The 20,769-nt window shown below is 52.6% G+C and overlaps 1 protein-coding gene across 1 annotated transcript; it reads left to right on the plus strand.

Moving 5' to 3' along the window:
• Nucleotides 1-13,519: 13,519 nt before the first annotated feature.
• On the plus strand, nt 13,520-20,518 carry LOC119283444 (EH domain-containing protein 1-like). Its single transcript, XM_037562996.1, has 3 exons — nt 13,520-13,579; nt 19,854-19,997; nt 20,131-20,518. Exons 1-3 carry the CDS (start codon nt 13,520-13,522, stop codon nt 20,314-20,316), a joined length of 390 nt encoding a protein of 129 aa, XP_037418893.1. The 3' UTR covers nt 20,317-20,518.
• Nucleotides 20,519-20,769: the final 251 nt, after the last annotated feature.

Genomic DNA, 20,769 nt, shown 5'->3' on the forward strand with positions numbered 1-20,769 from the left:
GCTCCCTTTCTATCAACAATATTCAAATCAAATTCTTGTAGCAAGAGAACCCATCTAATAAGTCTAGGTTTAGCATCTTTCTTTTCCATAAGATATTTAATAGCAGCATGATCAGTGTGAATAGTTACTTTAGAATCAACAATATAAGATCTGAACTTATCACAAGCAAATACAACTGCTAAAAGTTCCTTTTCAGTAGTAGCATAATTTCTTTGAGCATTGTCTAGAGTCTTACTAGCATAATGGATAACATTTAATTTCTTATCAACTCTTTGCCCTAGAACAGCACCTACAGCATAATCACTAGCATCACACATAATTTCAAAGGGTAAATTCCAATCAGGTGGCTGAACAATAGGTGCAGAGACTAATGCTTTCTTAAGTATTTCAAATGCTTCTACACAATCATCATCAAAGACAAATGGTATATCTTTTTGCAATAAATTAGTCAGAGGCCGAGAAATTTTTGAGAAGTCCTTAATGAACCTCCTGTAAAATCCGACGTGACCAAGGAAACTTCTTATACCTTTGATGTCCTTGGGACATGGCATCTTTTCAATATCATCAACCTTGGCTTTATCAACTTCAATACCTCTTTCAGAAACTTTGTGCCCCAAGACAATACCTTCATTAACCATAAAGTGGCACTTTTCCCAATTCAAGACAAGATTAGTTTCTTCACATCTCTGCAAAACTCGATCAAGATTGCTCAAGCAATCGTCAAAAGAGGAACCATAGACAGAAAATTCGTCCATAAAAACCTCACAAATCTTTTCATAAAAGTCAGAGAATATAGCCATCATGCATCTTTGAAAGGTAGCAGGTGCATTACATAAACCAAAAGGCATACGTCTATAAGAAAAAGTACCAAAAGGGCATGTAAAAGTAGTCTTTGATTGATCTTTAGCCGACACAGGTATTTGAGAGAAACCAGAATAACCATCTAGAAAGCAATAGTGTGTATGTTTGCATAATCTTTCTAGCATTTGATCAATAAAAGGTAAGGGGTAGTGATCTTTCTTAGTAGCTTTATTTAATTTGTGGAAATCAATTACCACCCTATAACCTATGATAATCCTTTGTGGAATCAATTCATCTTTATCATTAGGAACAACAGTAATACCTCCCTTCTTAGGGACACAATGGACAAGACTTACCCACTCACTATCAGCAACGGGATAAATTATACCTGCCTCCAGAAGCTTGAGTATTTATTTTCTTACCACTTCTTTCATTTTTGGATTCAGACGTCGTTGAGGATCATGAACTGGTTTGGCATCTGCTTCCAAATTTATTTTATGTTGACATAGAGTGGGACTAATGCCCTTAAGATCATCAAGAGTATATCCAATAGCAGCATGATGCTTCTTCAGAGTTTTCAATAATCTTTGTTCTTCATGCTCTGAAAGGTTAGCACTAATAATAACAGGATATATCTTCTTTTCATCAAGATAAGCATATTTAAGATTATCAGGCAAATGTTTAAGCTCAAACACGGGATCACCCTTAGGCGGAGGAGGATCCCCTAGGATTTCAACAGGCAAATTGTGTTTCAGAATAGGTTCATGTTTAAAGAATACTTCATCTATTTCCCTTCTTTCATTCATGAACATATCATTTTCATGGTCTAGCAAATAGTGTTCTAAAGGATCACTAGGAGGTACGGCAATAGAAGCAAGACCAATAATTTCATCCTTACTAGGTAATTCTTCCTCACAATGTTGTTTACTAAATTTAGAGAAATTAAACTCATGAACCATATCATCCAAACCAACAGTAACAATATTCTTTGTGCAATCTATGGTAGCATTGACAGTATTTAAGAAGGGTCTACAAATATAATGGGACAAAAGCTATCTTGTGGGGAACCAAGAACAAGCAAATCAGTAGGATATTTAGTTTTCCCACACAATACTTCAACATCTCTAACAATTCCCATTGCTGAAATAGTATCTCTATTGGCAAGTTTAATTGTGACATCAATATCTTCTAACTCAGCAGGCGCAATTTCATTCTTAATTTATTTATATAAAGTATGTGGTATAACACTAGCACTAGCACCCATATCACATAAGCCATGATAACAATGATCTCCTATTTTAACAGAAATAACAAGCACACCTACCACAGGTCTATGTTTATCTTTAGCACAAGGCTTAGCAATTCTAGTAGTTTCACCTTCGAACTGAATAACATGCCCATCAATATTATCAGACAAGAGATCTTTAACAATAGCAATATTAGGTTCTACTTTAACTTGCTCAGGAGGTGTATAAGTTCTAATATTGCTTTTACGAACAACAGTTGAAGCTTTAGCATGATCCTTTATTCTAACAGGGAAAGGTGGTTTCTCAATATAAGAAGTAGGAACAATAGGATCATTATAAGTGACAGTCTTTTCTTCAACTTTAATAGGTGCAGCTACTTTTACTTCTATGGGAGGATGATATTTAAACCACTTCTCCTTAGGGAGATCAACATAAGTAGCAAAAGATTCACAGAAAGAAGCTACTATCTCAGAGTCAAGTCCACATTTAGTGCTAAACTTACGGAAAATATCGGTATCCATAAAAGATTTAACACAATCAAACTTAGGTGTCATACCTGACTCCTTACCTTCATCGAGGTCCCAATCTTCAGAGGTGCGTTTAATTCTATCCAATAAATTCCATCTGCATTCAATAGTCTTCATCATAAAAGAGCCAGCACAAGAAGTATCGAGAATGTTGCGATTGTTTTCAGAAAGCCGAGCATAAAAACTTTGCATAATTATTTCTCTCTGGAGCTCATGATTGGGGCATGAATATAACATTTATTTAAGCCTCCCCCAAGCTTGAGCGATGCTTTCTCCTTCGCGAGGCCAGAAATTATATATATAATTGCGATCACGATGAACAAGGTGCATAGGGTAATACTTTTGATGAAATTCCAGCTTCAATCTTTTATAGTCCCATGATCTCATATCATCACATAGCCTATACCATATCAATGTGTCTCCCTTCAAAGATAAAGGGAAGACCTTATTCTTAGCAACATCATCGGGTATACCTGCAAGCTTAAATAATCCACAAACTTCATCCACATATATTAAGTGCTCATCAGGATGCTTTGTTCCATCACCTGTAAAAGGATTAGCTAGCGGTTTTTCCATCATAGCCACAGGAAATTCAAAAGGAGTTTCATTTTCAATAGGTTCAGTAGGTTGAGGAGCAACTCTTTGCTCTACTGGACAGGGTGAATATACCCCAAACAAGCCCCTCAGAGAATTACTTTCCATAGTAACAAGTGACAGTAAATTTCAGCACACTATATAAATTTTTCCTTACCAAATTCCACCTACCAAAGGCGCTACACTCCCCGGCAACGGCGCCAGAAAAGAGTCTTGATGACCCACAAGTATAGGGGATATATCGTAGTCCTTTCGATAAGTAAGAGTGTCGAACCCAACGAGGAGCAGAAGGAAATGATAAGCGGTTTTCAGCAAGGTATTCTCTGCAAGTACTGAAATAAGTGGTAACAGATAGTCTTGTGATAGGATAAATTGTAACGAGCAACAAGTAACAAAAGTAAATAAAGTGTAGCAAGGTGGCCCAATCCTTTTGTAGCAAAGGACAAGCCGGAACAAACTCTTATAATAGGAAAAGCGCTCCCGAGGACACATGGGAATATCGTCAAGCTAGTTTTCATCACGCTCATATGATTCGCGTTTGATACTTTGATAATTTGATATGTGGGTGGACCGGTGCTTGGGTGATGTACTTACTTGAACAAGCATCCCACTTATGATTAACCTCTATTGCAAGCATCCGCAACTACAACAAAAGTATTAAGGTAAACCTAACCATAGCATGAAACATGTGGATCCAAATCAGCCCCTTACGAAGCAACGCATAAACTAGGGTTTAAGCTTCTGTCACTCTAGCAACCCATCATCTACTTATTACTTCCCAATGCCTTCCTCTAGACCCAGATAATGGTGAAGTGTTATGTAGTTGACGTTCACATAACACCACTAGAGGCTAGACAACATACATCTTATCAAAATATCAAACGAATACCAAATTCACATGACTACTCATAGCAAGACTTCTTGCTTGTCCTCAGGAACGAACGTAATTACTCACAAAGCATATTCATGTTCATAATCAAAGGGGTAATAATATGCATATAGGATCTAAACATATGATCTCCACCAATTAAACCAACTAGCATCAACTACAAGGAGTAATCAACACTACTAGCAACCTACTAGCACCAATCCCGGACTTTAAGACAAGAATTGGATACAAGAGATGAAATAGGGTTTGGAGATGCGATGGTGCTGGTGAAGATGTTGATGGAGATTGCCCTCCCCCGATGAGAGGAGCGTTAGTGATGACGATGGTGATGATTTCCCCCTCCGGGAGGGAAGTTTCCCCGGCAGAACAACTCTGCCGGAGCTCTAGATTGGATCTGCCAAGGTTCCGCCTCGTGGCGGCGGAGTCTCGTCCCGAAAAGTTCCTCCTTATTTTTTTCTCATCAAAAGGCCTCATATAGGAGAAGATGGGAATCGGAGAGCCACCAGGGGGCCCACGAGGTAGGGGCGTGCCCCCCACCCTCATGAGAAGGGTGTGGGCCCCCTGGCCTTCATATTTGGCATGGATTTTTTCTTTATTTCTTTTAAGACGTTCCATGGAGTTTCAGGACTTTTGGAGTTGCGCAGAATAGGTCTCTAATATTTGCTCCTTTTCCAGCCCAGAATTCCAGCTGCCGGCATTCTCCCTCTTTATGTAAACCTTGTAAAATAAGAGAGAATGGCCATAAGTATTGTGACATAAAGTGAAATAACAGTCCATAATGCAATAAATATCGATATAAAAGCATGATGCAAAATGGACGTATCAACGACAGCTACGTGCCACCAAGCTCCCGCCGAGCTCGGAGCAGGGTCGCGGCGTCCAGCCGCCACCGCCGCTGATCTGGATGGGGCCGGCGCCAGCCTCCCGTGGCCCACTGTTGATGATGGTGTCCGCCACGGGAGGGTGTAGATAGGATTCCTCTTAGTTCTCGTTCTAGTTCCCTGCGAAGGATCATGAAGTACCCCGTGGGGGCGTGTAAAGGGTTTGTAATGTCTTTTGCGTATATGTGGTCCTTGTTATGGAATTGCGTGGGCGCATATCCTGTCAAGGATCGACCTCCCCTTTCCAATCCTACGGCGGCTTGATGCTCTACGCTGACAGGTCCCGGTCCCCAGGCAGGCTGCAGCCGTCGCTGGTATGCCAGGTCACGATGCCATGGTCAAGGCCAGGAGGTGAGCGGCCCGAGGTCCAGTAAGAGCTCCTGAGGCGCGATGCTCAGGAGGTCCCCTTTAGAGATCAAGCGGCTGCCTTAGAACGGGAAAGGAAGAGAGTATCGCCACAACAGGGCAGCGGAAGGAGTAAGGCCCGCTTCGGCTCGGTCTCCCCTTTCTATCCTCGTGACGGATTGGTGCTCTATGATGACAGGTCTCGGTCCCCAGGCAGGCTGCAGCCGTCACTGGTATGCCAGGTCGCGATGCCGTGGTCAAGGACAGGAGGTGAGCGGCCCGAGGTCCAGTAAGAGCTCCTGAGGCGCGATGCTCAGGAGGTCCCCTTTAGCGCTCAAGCGACCGTGAAGAGGCAAGAAAGGGAGGCGACATTGCCGCAACAGAGCCGCTGCGAAGGTCTCGTGTTGTGGCGATAGGTGGGTTCCGTGTGTGAACTTATGTGGTCTGTTTGGAGTCTACTCCTCGTGGCACGCCGGGGCTCGTGCGTTGGTCGCTGTAGCGTAGCCATGCCAGGTCCGTGCGGGTTTCGCCCTCCCCTCCATGCTCTTCTTGGTGCTCTGCGTCCTCAGGTCCCGGCCCTCGAGCGAGCTCAGCCGCCGCTGGTATGCCAGGTCGCGATGTCGTGGTCAAGGCCAGGGGGTGAGGGCTGGAGAGCCAGTAAGAGCTCCTGAGACGCGATGCTCAGGAGCCCCCCTTTTAATGCGCAAGCGAATCGCACGAGAAAAGCAGGAGAGTCTATGGTACCACCTACCATGATCCTTAGGAAGCCCCTGCAAGTTAACGTGAAGAAGGGCGCCGGACCGCTGGTTTGCTTCTAGAGCGGGCGAGGGGACTCCCTACTGTGGAGAGCCCCCGGGGCGTGTATAGCCCCACCCTGACACGTGGCTGGCATGGTAGGGTTTAGCGAGGTGTGCCTGCGCACTCGTGAGCCAGAGCGGGACTAACGAGGTCCTACCTCAAGGCAGGTTGCGCCTGGTCTCGGCCCTTGTTTATTGTCTTGGTCCCGCGAGATGGTCAGACAACGCAAAAGGGGCCCTGAAGAAGGGTGCCGGTGCCCGGCCCCCGTAATGGGCAACAATCAAGCAAGTGATATCCATAGGTAGGTTAAGCATGGAAGGAAAACCAGCTTGGGTAAATGCACAAAGATACATGCCACCGGGTCAGGCCCGAGCGGCTTGGGGATGATGCGGCCCAAGGGGCGCCCCCAATAGGGTAAACTGAAGGCATAAGCAAAAGAGATACATGCCACAGGGATAGACCCACGCGGCCTGGGAATAATGCAGCCCGAGGGGCGCTCCCAACTAAACGAACTTGGAAAATGTCACCTGGTTCTGTCGACGAAGGAAAGTTGGTCCAGCTGAAGGCACGCGGCGAAGGGGTCGTTCCTCATGAGCCATCGGGGCCCTGAGCCTCGGGAGGCTCTAGGGGCTCAGGTGGTTCCCTGACGACCGTCTCCATCTCTGCCAGGACGACGTGGTGCCTGGCCTCCTGAGCCGCCAGGACACGCTGTAGGTTGCGTTGATAGGATGATGCTCGGCAAGCCGAAGGGCATGCGAACGTAGTTGTATGCTGGGCCCTCGCAACGGCCCACGCACGAAGGCTAGAAAAGATCCTGAGATGCGGCCCTGTTGAGTCACGGTACGTCAACACAGACGCGCAGCCCGACATCCTCACCTGGATGGGGAGCTGCGCCTCGTGAGCGGCGGTCGCCGCACATGGCCCTTGCGTCTTGCAGTTCCTGAGCGGTATTGGTGATGAACTCCTGAGCGGTGGGAGCTCCTTGCCCTGTGTTCTCCTGAGGGAAACGTGCCGCGAAGCACGCCTCCAAGTGGTGCCCGAGCGCCTCCCTCGTGATGTTGGCAAGGTCTGAGGCCCTCCAGAAGAGAGCCCCCAAGCCCTGCCTGAGGAGGGCGCTGGGCACGCCTTCATATGCGACGGAGGGAGGCGCCCCTAGAGTGGGCGCTGATCCTGACGAGGTTCCAGCTGCGATACCACCCTCCTGAGGTCCGACACGACGCAGCTTCTTCTTCTTCTTGGGGATAGCCTCAGGATGATCCTCGCTCTTGCTGTCGGGGTCGTCGATTGCGGCAGCTTGAAAGGCGCGCTCGAGGGAGCACACCGCATCCCTCTCTTCGCACATGACCGTGATGATTCCGCCGCTTCCTGGCATCTTCAGGACATTGTAACCGTGGTGTGTCACCGCCATGAACTTGGTCAGGGCTGGATATCTGAGAATGGCGTTGTATGGCAGACGGATGTGCACGACGTCAAAGTCGATGAGCTCGGTGCGGTAGTTCTTGCATTCCCAAAGGTGACAGGGAGGCGGACCTGCCCTATCGGTGTGGTGGAACCGTCGGTCACTCCTGAGAAAGGCTTGGTAGGCTGAAGCTGCTCATATGGCACTTGGAGGTTGTCGAACGTGTCGACAGACAGGACGTTGAGCCCTGCGCCACCGTCGATGAGGGACTTGGTAACTTGCATGTTGCTGATGACTGGTGAACAAAGCATCGGGAGGGCGTGGTGGCTGCGCACTTGCGCTGATCTGCCGAGCTGAAGGTGATGGCGCACTGGGACCACCTGAGCGGGCGCGTGGCCTCGAGCTTGGGGAGGACTGCATTCACCTCATGAGCGAACTATTTGAAGCTACGCTGCGAGGCTGGGGCCTATGCGCCGCCCAAGATGCAGGCGATTGCGCGCGGCTCCTAAAAGCCCCCAGCCTCCTTGTCTTGATGGTGGTCGTCATTCCTTCTTGGTGGTGGCGGCAGCGGGGGAAGACCGGCGTTGCCCTGAGGGCGATCCTCACGAGGCTGGTCCCTCCAGGCGCCCTCGCGAGGATGATCCTGCCAGTGGTCCTCACGAGGCCTGTCGCACCACTCCTGGCATGGACCACGGTTGTCCCAATGTCCGCCTACACGTCCTCCTCCTCGGCCATAGCACCGGTCGCTGCGCTCGGGGCGTCGACCAAAGCGTCCTTCGTGAATGTCTCTAAGTTCTTGATAGTCACTGGTGTTGTGGGTGTTCAGGTTGTGGAAGGCGCGGAATGGTCGACTGTTCTTGGACGACTCGGGCTGGTCTCTGCCTCGCTTGGTGTCCGGCTCTGCTGCGAGCATAGCTGCTTCCTTGCGCTTCACGTCCTTGGCCTTGGCCTTCTTCTCCTCTGCGCCCGCAGCTGGCAGCTCGAGGAGGGAGAGGCGCCCCTCCTCAGCTCTCGCGCACTTGGTCGCTAGGTTGAACAGCTCCTGAGATGTGCACAACTCCTCATGGATAGCGAGCTCCTCCTTCATCTTGATGTCGCGGACGTCGTCAGAGAACACGGAGATGATGGCCTCGTTCGTAACCTTGGGGATCTTGAGGCGAGTGTTGTTGAAGCGCTGGATGTACTTCTGGAGGGTCTCTCCCGGTTGTTGCTTAATGCGGTGCAGGTCACCTGCGGCCGGCGGGTGGTCGCGAGTGCCATGGAAGTTGGCGATGAAGCAGTCACGCATCTCGTCCCAGGAGGAGATTGAGCCTTGCGGCAGGTTCAGGAGCCAGGAGCGGGCACCATCCTTGAGAGCCATAGGAAACCAGTTCGCCATGACTTTCTCGTCGCCGTTGGCCGCTTCGATTCTCAACTCGTAGAGCTGCAGGAACTCCGCGGGGTCGGGGGTGTCGTCGTAGCGAGGAGACAGATCCGGCTTGAACTTGCCCGGCCAGGCGACGCTACGCAGCTTGGGGGTGAAGGCGCGGCAGCCGGCCGTGGTCGCCGGGGCCCGTCTCGGGGGTGGAGCTTGGACTTGATGAGGCCCACACGCCGCCACCGCGGGTAGAGCACGGGCTTGGCGAGGCGGCGTGGGGAGCGCTAGTGCAGCTTCTCGGGCCGAGGAATCTCTTGGCAGCTTCTCTCTTCATGCGCGGGCACCGGGCGTGGTGGATCTCGCTGCGGGGCCTAGCGCCTTGGCGCCAAGGCACCGTCTTGGGGAAGAGGTGGTGGAGGTGCTCCATGAGCCATGTCGCCTGTGGCTGGAGGAGGGCGAGGCAGAGAGGGGGATGGTGCCAGGGAGCCCCCTGCGGCGCATACGAGCTCGTCGACGTGGTCGAGCCGGTCCTCGTAGAGGTCGTCGAGCGAGCGGTACCGCAAGAGCTCGTTCACCATGAGGAGCGCGGCCTGCACATCCATGGGAGTGCGACGTGCGTGGCACGAGGAACCGGTCGGTATCAGCGATGGGGTGGCGGTGCGGCTGTCCTGCCGCACCGATGGGTGCAGCGAGGAAGCTTGCTGCTCGTTCCCCGCCGGGCCGGTTGCGGCGTTGGCGGCAGGCAACGGGGAACGACGAGGTGGCTCGCCGACGGGAGCTATCTGAGCAATGCGGGCAGTGAGGGCAGCCCGGCGTTCAGCTCGAGCGCGGCGAGCGTCTGCCATGGAGACGACGGAGCGACAAAGCACCGACCGACGGAAGGGAAGCTACGGCGCACCCCTACCTGGCGCGCCAAATGTCGGGTCACGGGTTCCGGCAAACCCTTGAGGTTCGAACTATGGGGTGCACGCGAAGTTCTTTCCCTCCTTCCGATCTACGCCCTAGCTCGCTAAGGTCTCGCGGACGAACTTGACGCACTCGCAACACAAAGACACAAGGTTTATACTGGTTCGGGCCACCGATGTGGTGTAATACTATCGGGTTTCGGGTTCCGGCAGACCCTTGAGGTTCGAACACTGGGGTGCGCGTGGAGATCTCTCCCCTACCGATCTACGTCTGATCCTCTCGTGCAAACTAAGATGAAAAATGATGAACAACACAAGAGACACGATGTTTATACTGGTTCGGGCCACCATTGTGGTGTAATACCCTACTCCAGTGTGTGGTGTGGTGGATTGCCTCTGGGGTTGATGATGGACAGTACAAGGGAAGAACAACCTCGCGAGAGGTGTTCTTGAGTTGGTGCGATGAACTGCTAGGGTGAGTTCATCGCCTCTCTTTCTCTCTCTCTCTCTGCTAGGGTTCTACCAGATCTCTCGATGTTCTTGGGGTATCTAGCTGTCTAGATGTCTAGATGTCTAGCTGATCTCTCGATGTCTCTCCTCTATGGTGGCTAGCTCTATTTATAGAGGCCCTGGGCCTCTCCCCAAATAATGAGCGGGAAGGGCGCCAACAATTGGCCATTTCGAAGGGGAACATCTAGTACAAGTTATCCTGACCAAAGGTGGTCTTCGGCTGCCAAAAGCACTGGCGATGACGCCGTCTTGGGCTCCACGGTGACCTCCGTCCTGCCGTCCGGCTGGTCTTGGTCTCGTTGCACCGGAATGGTAACCTTTGCCTGATGCCTTGGCCTGTGCTTGCCCCCTTTGCACCAAAGGGGAAACAAGGACACTGCGCAGGCCGGCGCCCGCCTGGTCTCGATCGTCATGGCTTGCGTCACGGGTTCCTCGCGAGGTTCCCCTGCCTTGATCTCTCCACCTCCTCGTGAGCCTGCCTGATGAGGCTACCTCTGAGGAAGCTTCCTGTCGTCCGCCCCGCGAGGATTGGCCCCTCGCGAGGGTCTTTGAGCTTGAGCTGATGAAGATGGGTCACGCTGGGCCCCCGCTTGAGCCACGCCGCAGGCAGGCAAGTCTGGGGACCCCCGTTCCCAGAACACCGACAGTAGCCCCGGGCCCAAGGCGTGCGTGGGCTTGGCTTAGCAGAGAAGCGAAGGGGCAAGCGCGAAGCGCCGCGGGCCCTAACAGCCTGCGGCCTTGGGCGCCGCGTGGCGGTTGATTGGACGTGGGCGTCCGCACTTCCCACGACGCCTCAGCAACTGCATGACTTGACAAGTCCCTGCATGCAAAGATATGGGTCATGATTACCTGAGGTCATGGTGCTCGGCGGTTGGCCTTCCCCGGCTATAAGTACGGGGCCGCGTGAGTTTCGCCGGTTCACCCCTTTCCATCACTCCTCCTCTTCTTCTTCCTTATCCTTGCTTCCTCTTGCGCCAATGGCACCGATCCGCCGGTTTTCAGCTGAGGAGAAGGGAAAGGCCCCCAGAGAGGGTCCTGACCCCCTCCCGCCGAAGAAGCGGCCAATCCCTTGCCACCGGGACGAAGGCGCCTGGCAGGTGGTGTCGAGGCCGTGGTACGAGTGGCCGCCGCCTGGGTTTCTGCTGCCCTTGCACGCCCGCGTCGTAGTCCCCAGGGGGGAGGACACCGAGCGACACCGACAGCGTTGCCGTCGACGCCGGCGAGTCACAGTGGTGCGCGTCGTCCCCCCTGGAGTCCACGTGGAGTGCTCCTCTCGCGAGCTTGTGCTTCACGCCGCCATGCCTCCAACTTCATGGATCCGCCTTCCTCCCTCCTTCGCCTTCGAGATGTCGCCGAGCGGGGCCCTGGAGCTCTGGCTGCAGCACGCCGACTGTGGCACCCCTGCAACCAGAGTGGAGGCCGCGGTCGTCGCTCCGGTCAAGGTCTTCATGACCCGGGGCTGGGGTGAGATTGCCCGGGTCTGTCGCGCGGACGGCGCCTTGGTGATCCATCTTGAATACGACGGCGCCTCCTTGATGTTCTTCAAGGTCTTTGATGCAGAAGGATGCCGGCTGGAATGCTGCCCTAAGGGAAGCGGCAGTGGTGACGAACTGGCGAGGACCAGCCCCGCCCGTTGGTCCTCCTGCAGCTCCTCAGGCAGCAGCGGAGGGACTGCGGGCTTCAGCGGCTCCCCCGAACTCCTCACGACCCCAGAGACGAGCGACGACAGCTACGAGCCTCCGAGCTCGCGCCACGCTCGGAGTGAGGCAGCTGCCTCGGGCCGCCGATGCCACTGATCTAGATGGGGCTGGCGCCGGCGCTGGGTAGCCCACTGTTCATGATGGCGTCGCCTGGGGAGGTGCTAGCAAGTAGCGTTCCTTAGGGTTAGCACCTTTTGTTCCCTGGAAGGAATTAAAGGAACACCCCACGGGGGTATGTAAGGCGTCTGCCATGATTTTGTAATTACTATATCCTTAATATGAATTGGCGTGAGGTGTCCGTTCTGTTCCGGCTAAGCTCCCCCTTTCTATCCTCACGAGGACTTGGCGCTCTACGCTGACAGGTCCCAGTCCCCAGGCAAGCTTCAGTCGTCGTTGGTATGCCAGGTGCGATGCCGTGGTCAAGGCCAGGAGGTGAGCGGCCCGAGGTCCGGTAAGAGCCCCCAAGTCACGATGCTCGGGAGGTCCCCTTTAGCGCTCAAGCAATCCCGGCTGGGCGAGAAAGGAAGGTAGCATCACCATGACAGAGTTGCACTGGGCGGGGATTTAGCGCTGCATTGGTCTAGCTTTTGCGACGGCGCTATCTTGTGTGTCTGACGTAGTTCCTCGGAGAGGCGCCTGGCCCGAGAAGCGGTGGTCGAGGCACTGCTGGGTTAGGCCCTCGCGAGCTTCTTCCCACTCCCCCACACTCTCCTTAACGCTCTACGTCCTCAAGTCCCAGCCCTCGAGCAAGCTCAGCCACCGATGGTATGACAGGTCGCGATGCCGTGGGTCAAGGCCAGGGGTGAGGGCTGGAGATCCAGTAGGAGTCCATGAGTCACGATGCTCAGGTACCCCCCTTTTAACGTGCAAGCGGTCCGTGCCGAAGAGAGGGAGATAGAGCTCACGATGCCCCCAATGTTACTCCTGGAGTAGGTCCTGCACATCAATCATGAGGAGAAACAAGGCCTGTCGTTACGGTCGCCGGCCAACCTATGGTCACTCCGAGGGAGAGGTCAGGGCACTGAGGGCCTGGTGAGGTGGCGCCGTGCGGGGCTGCCGTGGCCAGAGCTCGACCACTCAAGTTTATCAACGCTGCAGGGACGGACCCGTGTGCACGCGCCGTGCCAGAGCGAGCGGCTCCTCAAATAGGCGTTGATCGAGCACGTGATTAGGTTAGGTATGTTAAGCACATAGGACGAAATCCAATTTCAAGCAAGCACAGGTAAAAGCAACCGCCGCTGGGTCGGGCCCGAGCGGCGTGGGGATGATGCAGCCCGAGGGGCGCCCCCAACAAGATAAATAAAGAGCATAAACAAAATGGATACATGCCGCGGGGACGGACCCACGCGGCTTGGGAATGGTGCGGCCCTGTTGGCGCTCCCAGCTAAAAGTAGAACTCTGAAAGATGTCACCTGGTGCTGTTGAAGATGAAGTGATGCTGAGGAAGTGAGCGATGCGCGGTGAAGATGTCGGCCCTCATGAGCTCCCAGGCCCAGGGGCCTCGGGAGGCTCTGGTGGTACGTGCAGGTCTTCGGGGACCATCGCCACCTCTGCCAGGACCACGCGATGCCTGACCTCCTGAGCCTCCAGAATGCTCCTCAACAGGCGTTGATGTGCGGCGACCGTGCTCGGCAGGCCGAAGGGCATGCAAACGTAGTTGTGGGGTGGTCCCACGCAGCGCCCTACGGCCGAAGGCCATAGGCGCTCCTGGGACGCAGCTCGGTTGAGCCCTGGTACGTCGACGTAGATGCGCAGTCCTCCATCCTCTCCTAGATGTGGGGCCACGGCAGGCAAGCGGCGGCTGCTGCGCATGACTCTGGACTCTTTTAGTTCTTGGGTGTTCCTTGCGATGAACTCCTGAGGGTTTTGTCTCCTTTGACTTGTACCTTTCTAAGGGAAGCGTGCCTGAAAGCACCCCTCCAAGTGGTGCCCGAGTGCCTCCCCCGCGACCTTGGCAAGGTCGGTGGCTCTCCAAGAGAGAGCCCCCGAGCCCTGCCTGAGGAGGGCGCCGGTTGTGCCTTCCTATGCACAAGAGGGCGGCGCTCCCTGATCGGGCGCGAATCCTGATGCAATACCTCCGGAGGTGCCTGCTTCCTTGTGGCTCTGGCCAGGTGAGGTCTTCTTCTTCTTGAGGGTCGCCTCGGGAGGCCTCCCGCTCCTGCGATCTAGGTCTTCGATTGCTGCGGCTTGGAACGCACGCTCGAACGAGCACACTGCGTCCCTTTCTTCACAGGGTACGATGATGACTCCACTGCTTCCTGGCATCTTGAGGACATTGTAACCATGGTGAGTCACTGCCATAAACTTGGCTAGGGTTGGGTACCCGAGGATGGCATTGTACGGCAGGCGGATGTGAGTGACGTCGAAGTCGATGAGCTCGGTGCGGTAGTTGTTGCGTTGCCCGAAGGTGACCGGAAGGCAAACTTGCCCAATTGGAACAGTGGAACCATCGGTGACTCCTGAGAAAGGCGTGGTCGGCTGAAGCTGGTCGTATGGCACTTGGAGATTGTCGAACGTCTCGACGGACAGGACGTTGAGTGCCGCCCCGCCATCGATGAGGGTCCTGGTGACCTGCATGTTGCTGATGACTGGGGAGCAAAGCATCGGGAGGACTCCAGCCGTTGCCGCACACTTGAGCTGGTCTGCGGAACTGAATGTGATCGCGCACGAAGACCACCTGAGAGGGCGTGTGGCCTCAAGCTTGGGAAGGACTGCATTCACCTCGCGAGCAAACTGCTTGAAGATGCGTTGTGAGGCTGGGGCCTGGGCGCCTCCCAGGATGCAAGCAATTGCACGCGGCTCTTGGAAGCCCCCAGCCCCATCGTCTTGGTGTTGGTCTTCGTTCCTCCTCGGTGGAGGCGACAAAGTAGGGAGGCCTGCGTTGCTGTGGGGACGGTCCTCACGAGGCTGGTCCCTCCAGCCTCCCTCGCGAGGCTGGTCCTGCCAGTGGTCCTCGCGAAGGTGGTCACGCCATCCCTGGCGAAGGCCACGGTCTTCCCATCGTCCACCGCCTCTTCCTCCTCCTCGGCCATAGCCCCTGTCGTGGCGCTCTGGGCATCGGCCGATTCGCCCATCTCGCACAGCTCTGAGCTCTTGACATTCATTGGTGTTGTGGGTGTGGAGGTCGTGGTACACGCAGTACCGTCCACCCTTAGATGACTCAGGCTGATCCCTGCCTCACTTGGTGTCCGGTTCCGCTGCTAGCACGGCAGCCCCCTTGCGCTTCACGTCCTTGGCCTTGAGCTTCTTTTCTTTCGGATCGGCTGTCGGGAGCTCGAGAAGGGAGAGACGCCTTTCCTCGGCCCTGGCGCACTTGGTCGCCAAGTTGAATGGCTCCAGGGATGTGCACAGGTCTTCATGGATTGCTAGCTCTTCCTTCATCTTGACGTCGCGCACGCCGTCGGAGAAGGCTGAGATGATGGCTTCTTCAGTCAACTTGGGGATCTTGAGGCGAGCGTAGTTGAAGCGATGGATGTACTTCTGCAGGGTTTCTCCTAGCTGTTGCTTGATGCGGCGTAGGTCGCTCACGGCCGGGGGCCGGTCGCGAGTGCCCTAGAAGTTGGCGATGAAGCGGGTGCACATCTTGCTCCAGGAGGAGATCGTGCCGGGCGCCAGGTTCAGGAGCCAGGTGCGGGTGCCGTCCTTGAGCGCCATGGGGAACCAATTCACCATGACCTTCTCGTCTCCGTTGGCGGCTACGGTGCCCAGCTCATAGAGCTGCAGGAACTCCGCGGGGTCCGCTGTGCCATCGTAGCGGGGAGGGAGGTCAGGCTTGAACTTGCCTGGCCATGTGACGCCGCGCAGCTCGGGGGTGAAGGCGAGGCAGCTCGCCGTGGCCACCGGCGCCCCTTGCTGGTGCTGGACTCGTTCTTGCGGGTCACCACGCGCTACCACTGGGAGCAGCGTGGGGTTTTGTCGTGGAGGCGCTAGGGCGCGATCTTGGCACGTCGGCGCTGGGAGCATGCGGGCACCTTTCCTGGGACGTGGGATCTCCTGGCAGCTCCCTTCTTGCTGCGCAGGCGCCGGACATGGAGGGTCTCGCCCTGGGGCTGCGCGCCTTGGAGCCAAGGCACCTTCTTGGGGAGGAGGCGGCGGAGGCGCCTCCTGATCCTCGCCCCCTGCACGGGACGGAGGGCGAGGCAGCGGGAGGGACCGCAAGGGGGAGCCCCCTGCGGCACTGACGAGCTCGGTGATGCAGGCGAGCCAGTCCTCGTAGAGGTCGTCGACGGGGCGATAGTGCAGAAGCTATCGCGCCAAGAGCAGCCCGGCGCACCCCTACCAGGCGCGCCAAATGTCGGGTTTCGGGTTCCGGCAGACCCTTGAGGTTCGAACACTGGGGTGCACGCAGAGATCCCTCCCCTACCGATCTATGTCTGATCCTCTCGTGCGAACTAAGATGAAAACTGATGAACAACACAAGAGACACGATGTTTATACTGGTTCGGGCCACCGTTGTGGTGTAATACTCTACTCCAGTGTGTGGTGTGATGGATTGCCTCTGGGGCTGATGATGGACAGTACAAGGGAAGAACAGCCTCGCGAGAGGTGTTCTTGAGTTGGTGTGATGAACTGCTAGGGTGAGTTCATCGCCTCTCTCTCTCTCTGCTAGGGTTCTACCAGATCTCTCGATGTTCTTGGGGTATCTAGGTGTCTAGATGTCTAGATGTCTAGCTGATCTCTTGATGTCTCTCCTCTGTGGTGGCTAGCTCTATTTATAGAGGCCCTGAGCCTCTCCCCAAATAATGAGCGGGAAGGGCGCCAACAATTTGCCATTTCGAAGGGGAACATCTAGTACAAGTTATCCTAACCAAAGGTGGTCTTCGGCTGCCAAAAGCACTGGCGATGACGCCGTCTTGGGCTCCACGGTGACCTCCATCCTGCTGTCCGGCTGGTCTTGGTCTCGTTGCACCGGAATGGTAACCTTTGCCTGATGCCTTGGCCTGTGCTTGCCCCCTTTGCACCAAAGGGGAAACAAGGACACTGCGCAGGCCGGCGCCCGCCTGGTATCGATCGTCATGGCTTGTGTCACGGGTTCCTCGCGAGGTACCCCTGCCTTGATCTCTCCGCCTCCTCGCGAGCCTGCCTGATGAGGCTGCCTTTGAGGAAGCTTCCTGTCGTCTGCCCCGCGAGGCTTGGCCCCTCGCAAGGGTCTTTGAGCTTGAGCTGATGAAGATGGGCCGCGCTGGGCCCTCGCTTGAGCCATGCCGCAGGCAGGCAAGTCTGGGGACCCCCGTTCCTAGAATGCCGACAAATACCCTACTCCAGTGCGGTGGTGGTGGATTGCCTCTCGGGCTGATGATGAGCAGTACAAGGGGAAGAACAGCCTCATGAGATTGAGGTGCTCTTGTGCTTGGTGTGCCAAGGGTTGGCCTTTTATCAGATCCTATCTCCTTCTTCCTCAATCTCTCCCCTTCTTCCCTCTCTCTCTAGCTGGTGGCTAGTCCTAGTAATATAGGCCATGGTCCTCTCCCCAAATATTAAGCGGGAATGGAGCCAACAACGGCGGCCAAATTGAAAGGGGACAGCTAGTAAAAGCTATCCTGACAAAAGGTGGTCTTCGCCTATCAAAGGTTCTGGTGACGACGTTGTCCTGGGCTCCATGGTAACCTCCGTCCTGCCGTCCTTCTGGTCTTGGTCTTGTTGCACTGATATGGAAACCTTTGCCTGATGCCTCGGTACTCCGCGCCTGCACTTGCCTCCTTAGCACCAAAGAGGAAACAAGGACGCTGCGCGCGCTGGCGCCCACCCGGTGTCGATCGTCATGGCTGACGTCACGAGAGCCTCGCGAGGTTTGCCCCGCCTTGATATCTCCGCTCCTCGCGAGGCAGCCTGGTGAGGGCGCTACCGAGGAGTCTTGCGTCGTCCGCCTCGCGAGGCTTGGCCCCATGCGAGGGTCCTGAATGCCTTGTTGATGATGATGGGCCATACAGACCTGCCAGCACAGCCACGCCATGGGCCGCAGGCAGGCTCTGGGGACCCCCGTTCCCAGAACGCTGACATTTACAATTTTAAGTCTTTGAAAATGATAAAAACATTTTTTGCTGTAATTTTTGCAAACTTTGTCGGAATGGGGCAGATAATATACCATTGGATAGGTATCGAAAATGCGAAACTTTTTCGTATATAAAGTTTTCTCTAATTCCCAGTCATTTTCATGTAATTTTGAAAATGGCGAGATCATGATGTCTGCCTTCATCGTGAAAGGAAATGCACTGCGTGAAGAACCTGAACTTCTGCGGCATGTCTAGTTGAACTTCACCCTGTTTTTGGCGTGCTATTTTCTGCCCGTAACTCCCAAACCACTTACTGAAATTGTGAAAATGATATACCGATGGAAAGCTGCTGAAAACATGCAACTTTCTACTTTATTTTTGAACTTCCTGGTTTTTTAGAATCATTAATTTTTTGTGTTTTTAAACCTTCGCACATCTCTGTTATTGAAGTTTGACCTTCTTAGTTTTTCTATACTAGAAATGATTTTTTAATTCGTCATTTGAAAAGGAAAAAAAATTCAAACCGGACATCGAACCACCCCATTTTCTAAATTTGAACTTCAAGGTTTTTGTTGGATACGAGGGAAATCATTTTTTTAATAAGTGGTGAACTTCTCTATTTTTTTAATTTGGACTTTCTTAGTTTTTCAATTTTAACTTCTTCGTTTTTAGTTTTTCACAAACGGGAAAAATATTTTTTTAATTAACTTTCAGTTTCGTTATTGTTTCTATTTCAACTTCTTGTTTTTATTTTATTTAAGTGGGTTAAAATTTGAATTTTTTTCATAAATTTGTGGTGTTCGTGGTAAACTTTTCAATTGTTTTTTTTTCTTAAAGTGTTTTTTCTACATATAAACTTCGAGGAGTTGATTGTGTTAATTTTTCCAAAAAAAGTTTCGCATAAAGGAAATATATGATAGTTTTATTTGTACATGTCAATTTCGTAGACCGAACTTTCTATCATGTTACATATTCTTGAACATTTTTATTTATTATATTTAAAATTCTTTCTTTTTATACACAAAAATAAAATAAAACCACCTGTTTTTTTGCACGAACACACACAGAACACAAGCACACAGGGAGAGGAACGCATGTGATTCATTATATTTGAATTTATTTGTTAAAGAGCAGGGAAGCTTGACCCAAAAACCGAGCACGACCATGGCAGAGAAGCTCGGCCTCCTCGCGTCGTTGTGGTCGGTGACGAGTTTGTCTGAGCTCGCCACGTGCTACCGAAGTGCTCTTTGTACTGCCGTTGAAGTCCAAATCCACCTCGTCCTGAAGTGTGAACTACTATATTGTTACGTACTAGCAAACATAATCAAACAATTATTCGCCACAAGATGGTTTCTCTATAACAATGTGTGTCCTTTTTCCTCCGTCCTCTCACCATCACATTTCTTATCATATCATGTAAAGGCAAGAACAGCAGTACTTGGTTCAGAGGAAGGAGTCTGGAAGAAGAAAGGAAGCGGTTTATAGAAAAATGCATGCACTTTGGTCATGAGGCAGAGACGACCTGCGGTTCATTCTTTTCTGTACTAGCAGTAACAAGTAGCCAGCGACGGAGCTAGAGGAGGCCAGTGGCAATGGTGCACGGGCTTCTCCTCGCCTCACCGCACACCCTAATCTGCACCAATACCTACTACTGCTGCTCCTCTTGGTCAGATCGAGCATGGCCAACCTGACGATCAACAACAACAACAACAACAGGCCAGTCTAATTATGTGTGTATCGGTTTAAAATAAAGACAACAAAGAGAGATAAAATGGCTAACAATATTTTGTTTCGCCTCTTGAAAATATTTCTTCGATGTCTTTTGGAGAGTGGATTTTTTCACCCAACTCTTTTGGAGAATGGACTGCAGAATTTCAATCTGACTGGCCCACCATTTCCATGCGTAGGTCAATGAGTTTGTGAAGCGTGCTAGAGCTGCAAAGATCCATGTTTACATAATTGGCCAACTGAAGAAGGTGATGCCTGCAATGATGGGGAAAGCCAAGGCTCAACAACGACTCATTGACAACTTACAAGATGAGTTTGCAAAGGTACTTCCATACAAAACAGCGTCCCAAGATGAAACCAAATGAATTTCAGCTACGCTTGCATCTTGATTCATAAATTGCCTCTTTTCTGCACAATGTGCTCGCTCCATTAACACCTGAGATGTATTGGAAATAGGTCCAGAGGGAGTACCACCTTCCGGCGGGCGACTTCCCCGATGTGGAGCACTTCAAGCAGGTGCTGACCGGATACAACATCGACAAGTTTGACAAGATCAAGCCCAAGATGGTGCAGGACGTGGACGACATGCTTGCGCACGACATCCCGAACCTCCTCAAGAACTTCAGCAACCCTTACCAGTGAACTTGTTGCTGACCTCTCGTTAGTCGCAACTTGTTCCTTAAGTGTGGTTCGTCTACCATGACTCATGATGGAAGTAGGCAAGCGTGAGAAAGCCATGCCCTTGTGTGGCAAAAGTGCTAAACGTGTAACACAATGTTCAGAGATGTATTAGCTCTTTCGTTTTGTCTTCAGTGTTGTACTGTCGTATCCTATGCACCTTTGACAATTGTTCAGAATAGATACCTTGGTGGGAGAATTCAAGATGAATAGGAACTATAGCAGGACTTGTGTTTTTTGGGGCAATTTTGGCAGAAACATACATGGATTGGCCAGTTTCAAAATTGCAGAAATTAAGTTTAGAAGGAAGAAACATTTCCTGAAGAAATCCATGTGTGGCAGCAAAGCAGACGCTACCCGCCTGCTCCCATGTGTGGCTATGTCGGCACCCAACAATCTCATCCACACTTCCTCAAA

The sequence above is a fragment of the Triticum dicoccoides genome, chromosome 4A (assembly GCF_002162155.2).
Source record: "Triticum dicoccoides isolate Atlit2015 ecotype Zavitan chromosome 4A, WEW_v2.0, whole genome shotgun sequence".
In the NCBI taxonomy this organism is placed as follows: Eukaryota; Viridiplantae; Streptophyta; class Magnoliopsida; order Poales; family Poaceae; genus Triticum; species Triticum dicoccoides.

Coding starts and splice junctions, on each gene's coding strand:
- LOC119283444 (XM_037562996.1), top strand. CDS start 13,520: ATGCCTGACCTCCTGAGCCTCCAGAATGCTCCTCAACAGGCGTTGATG. Junction 13,580..19,853: donor CGTTGATGTGCGGCGACCGT/GCTCGGCAGGCC, acceptor TTCCATGCGTAG/GTCAATGAGTTTGTGAAGCG. Junction 19,998..20,130: donor TACAAGATGAGTTTGCAAAG/GTACTTCCATAC, acceptor TATTGGAAATAG/GTCCAGAGGGAGTACCACCT.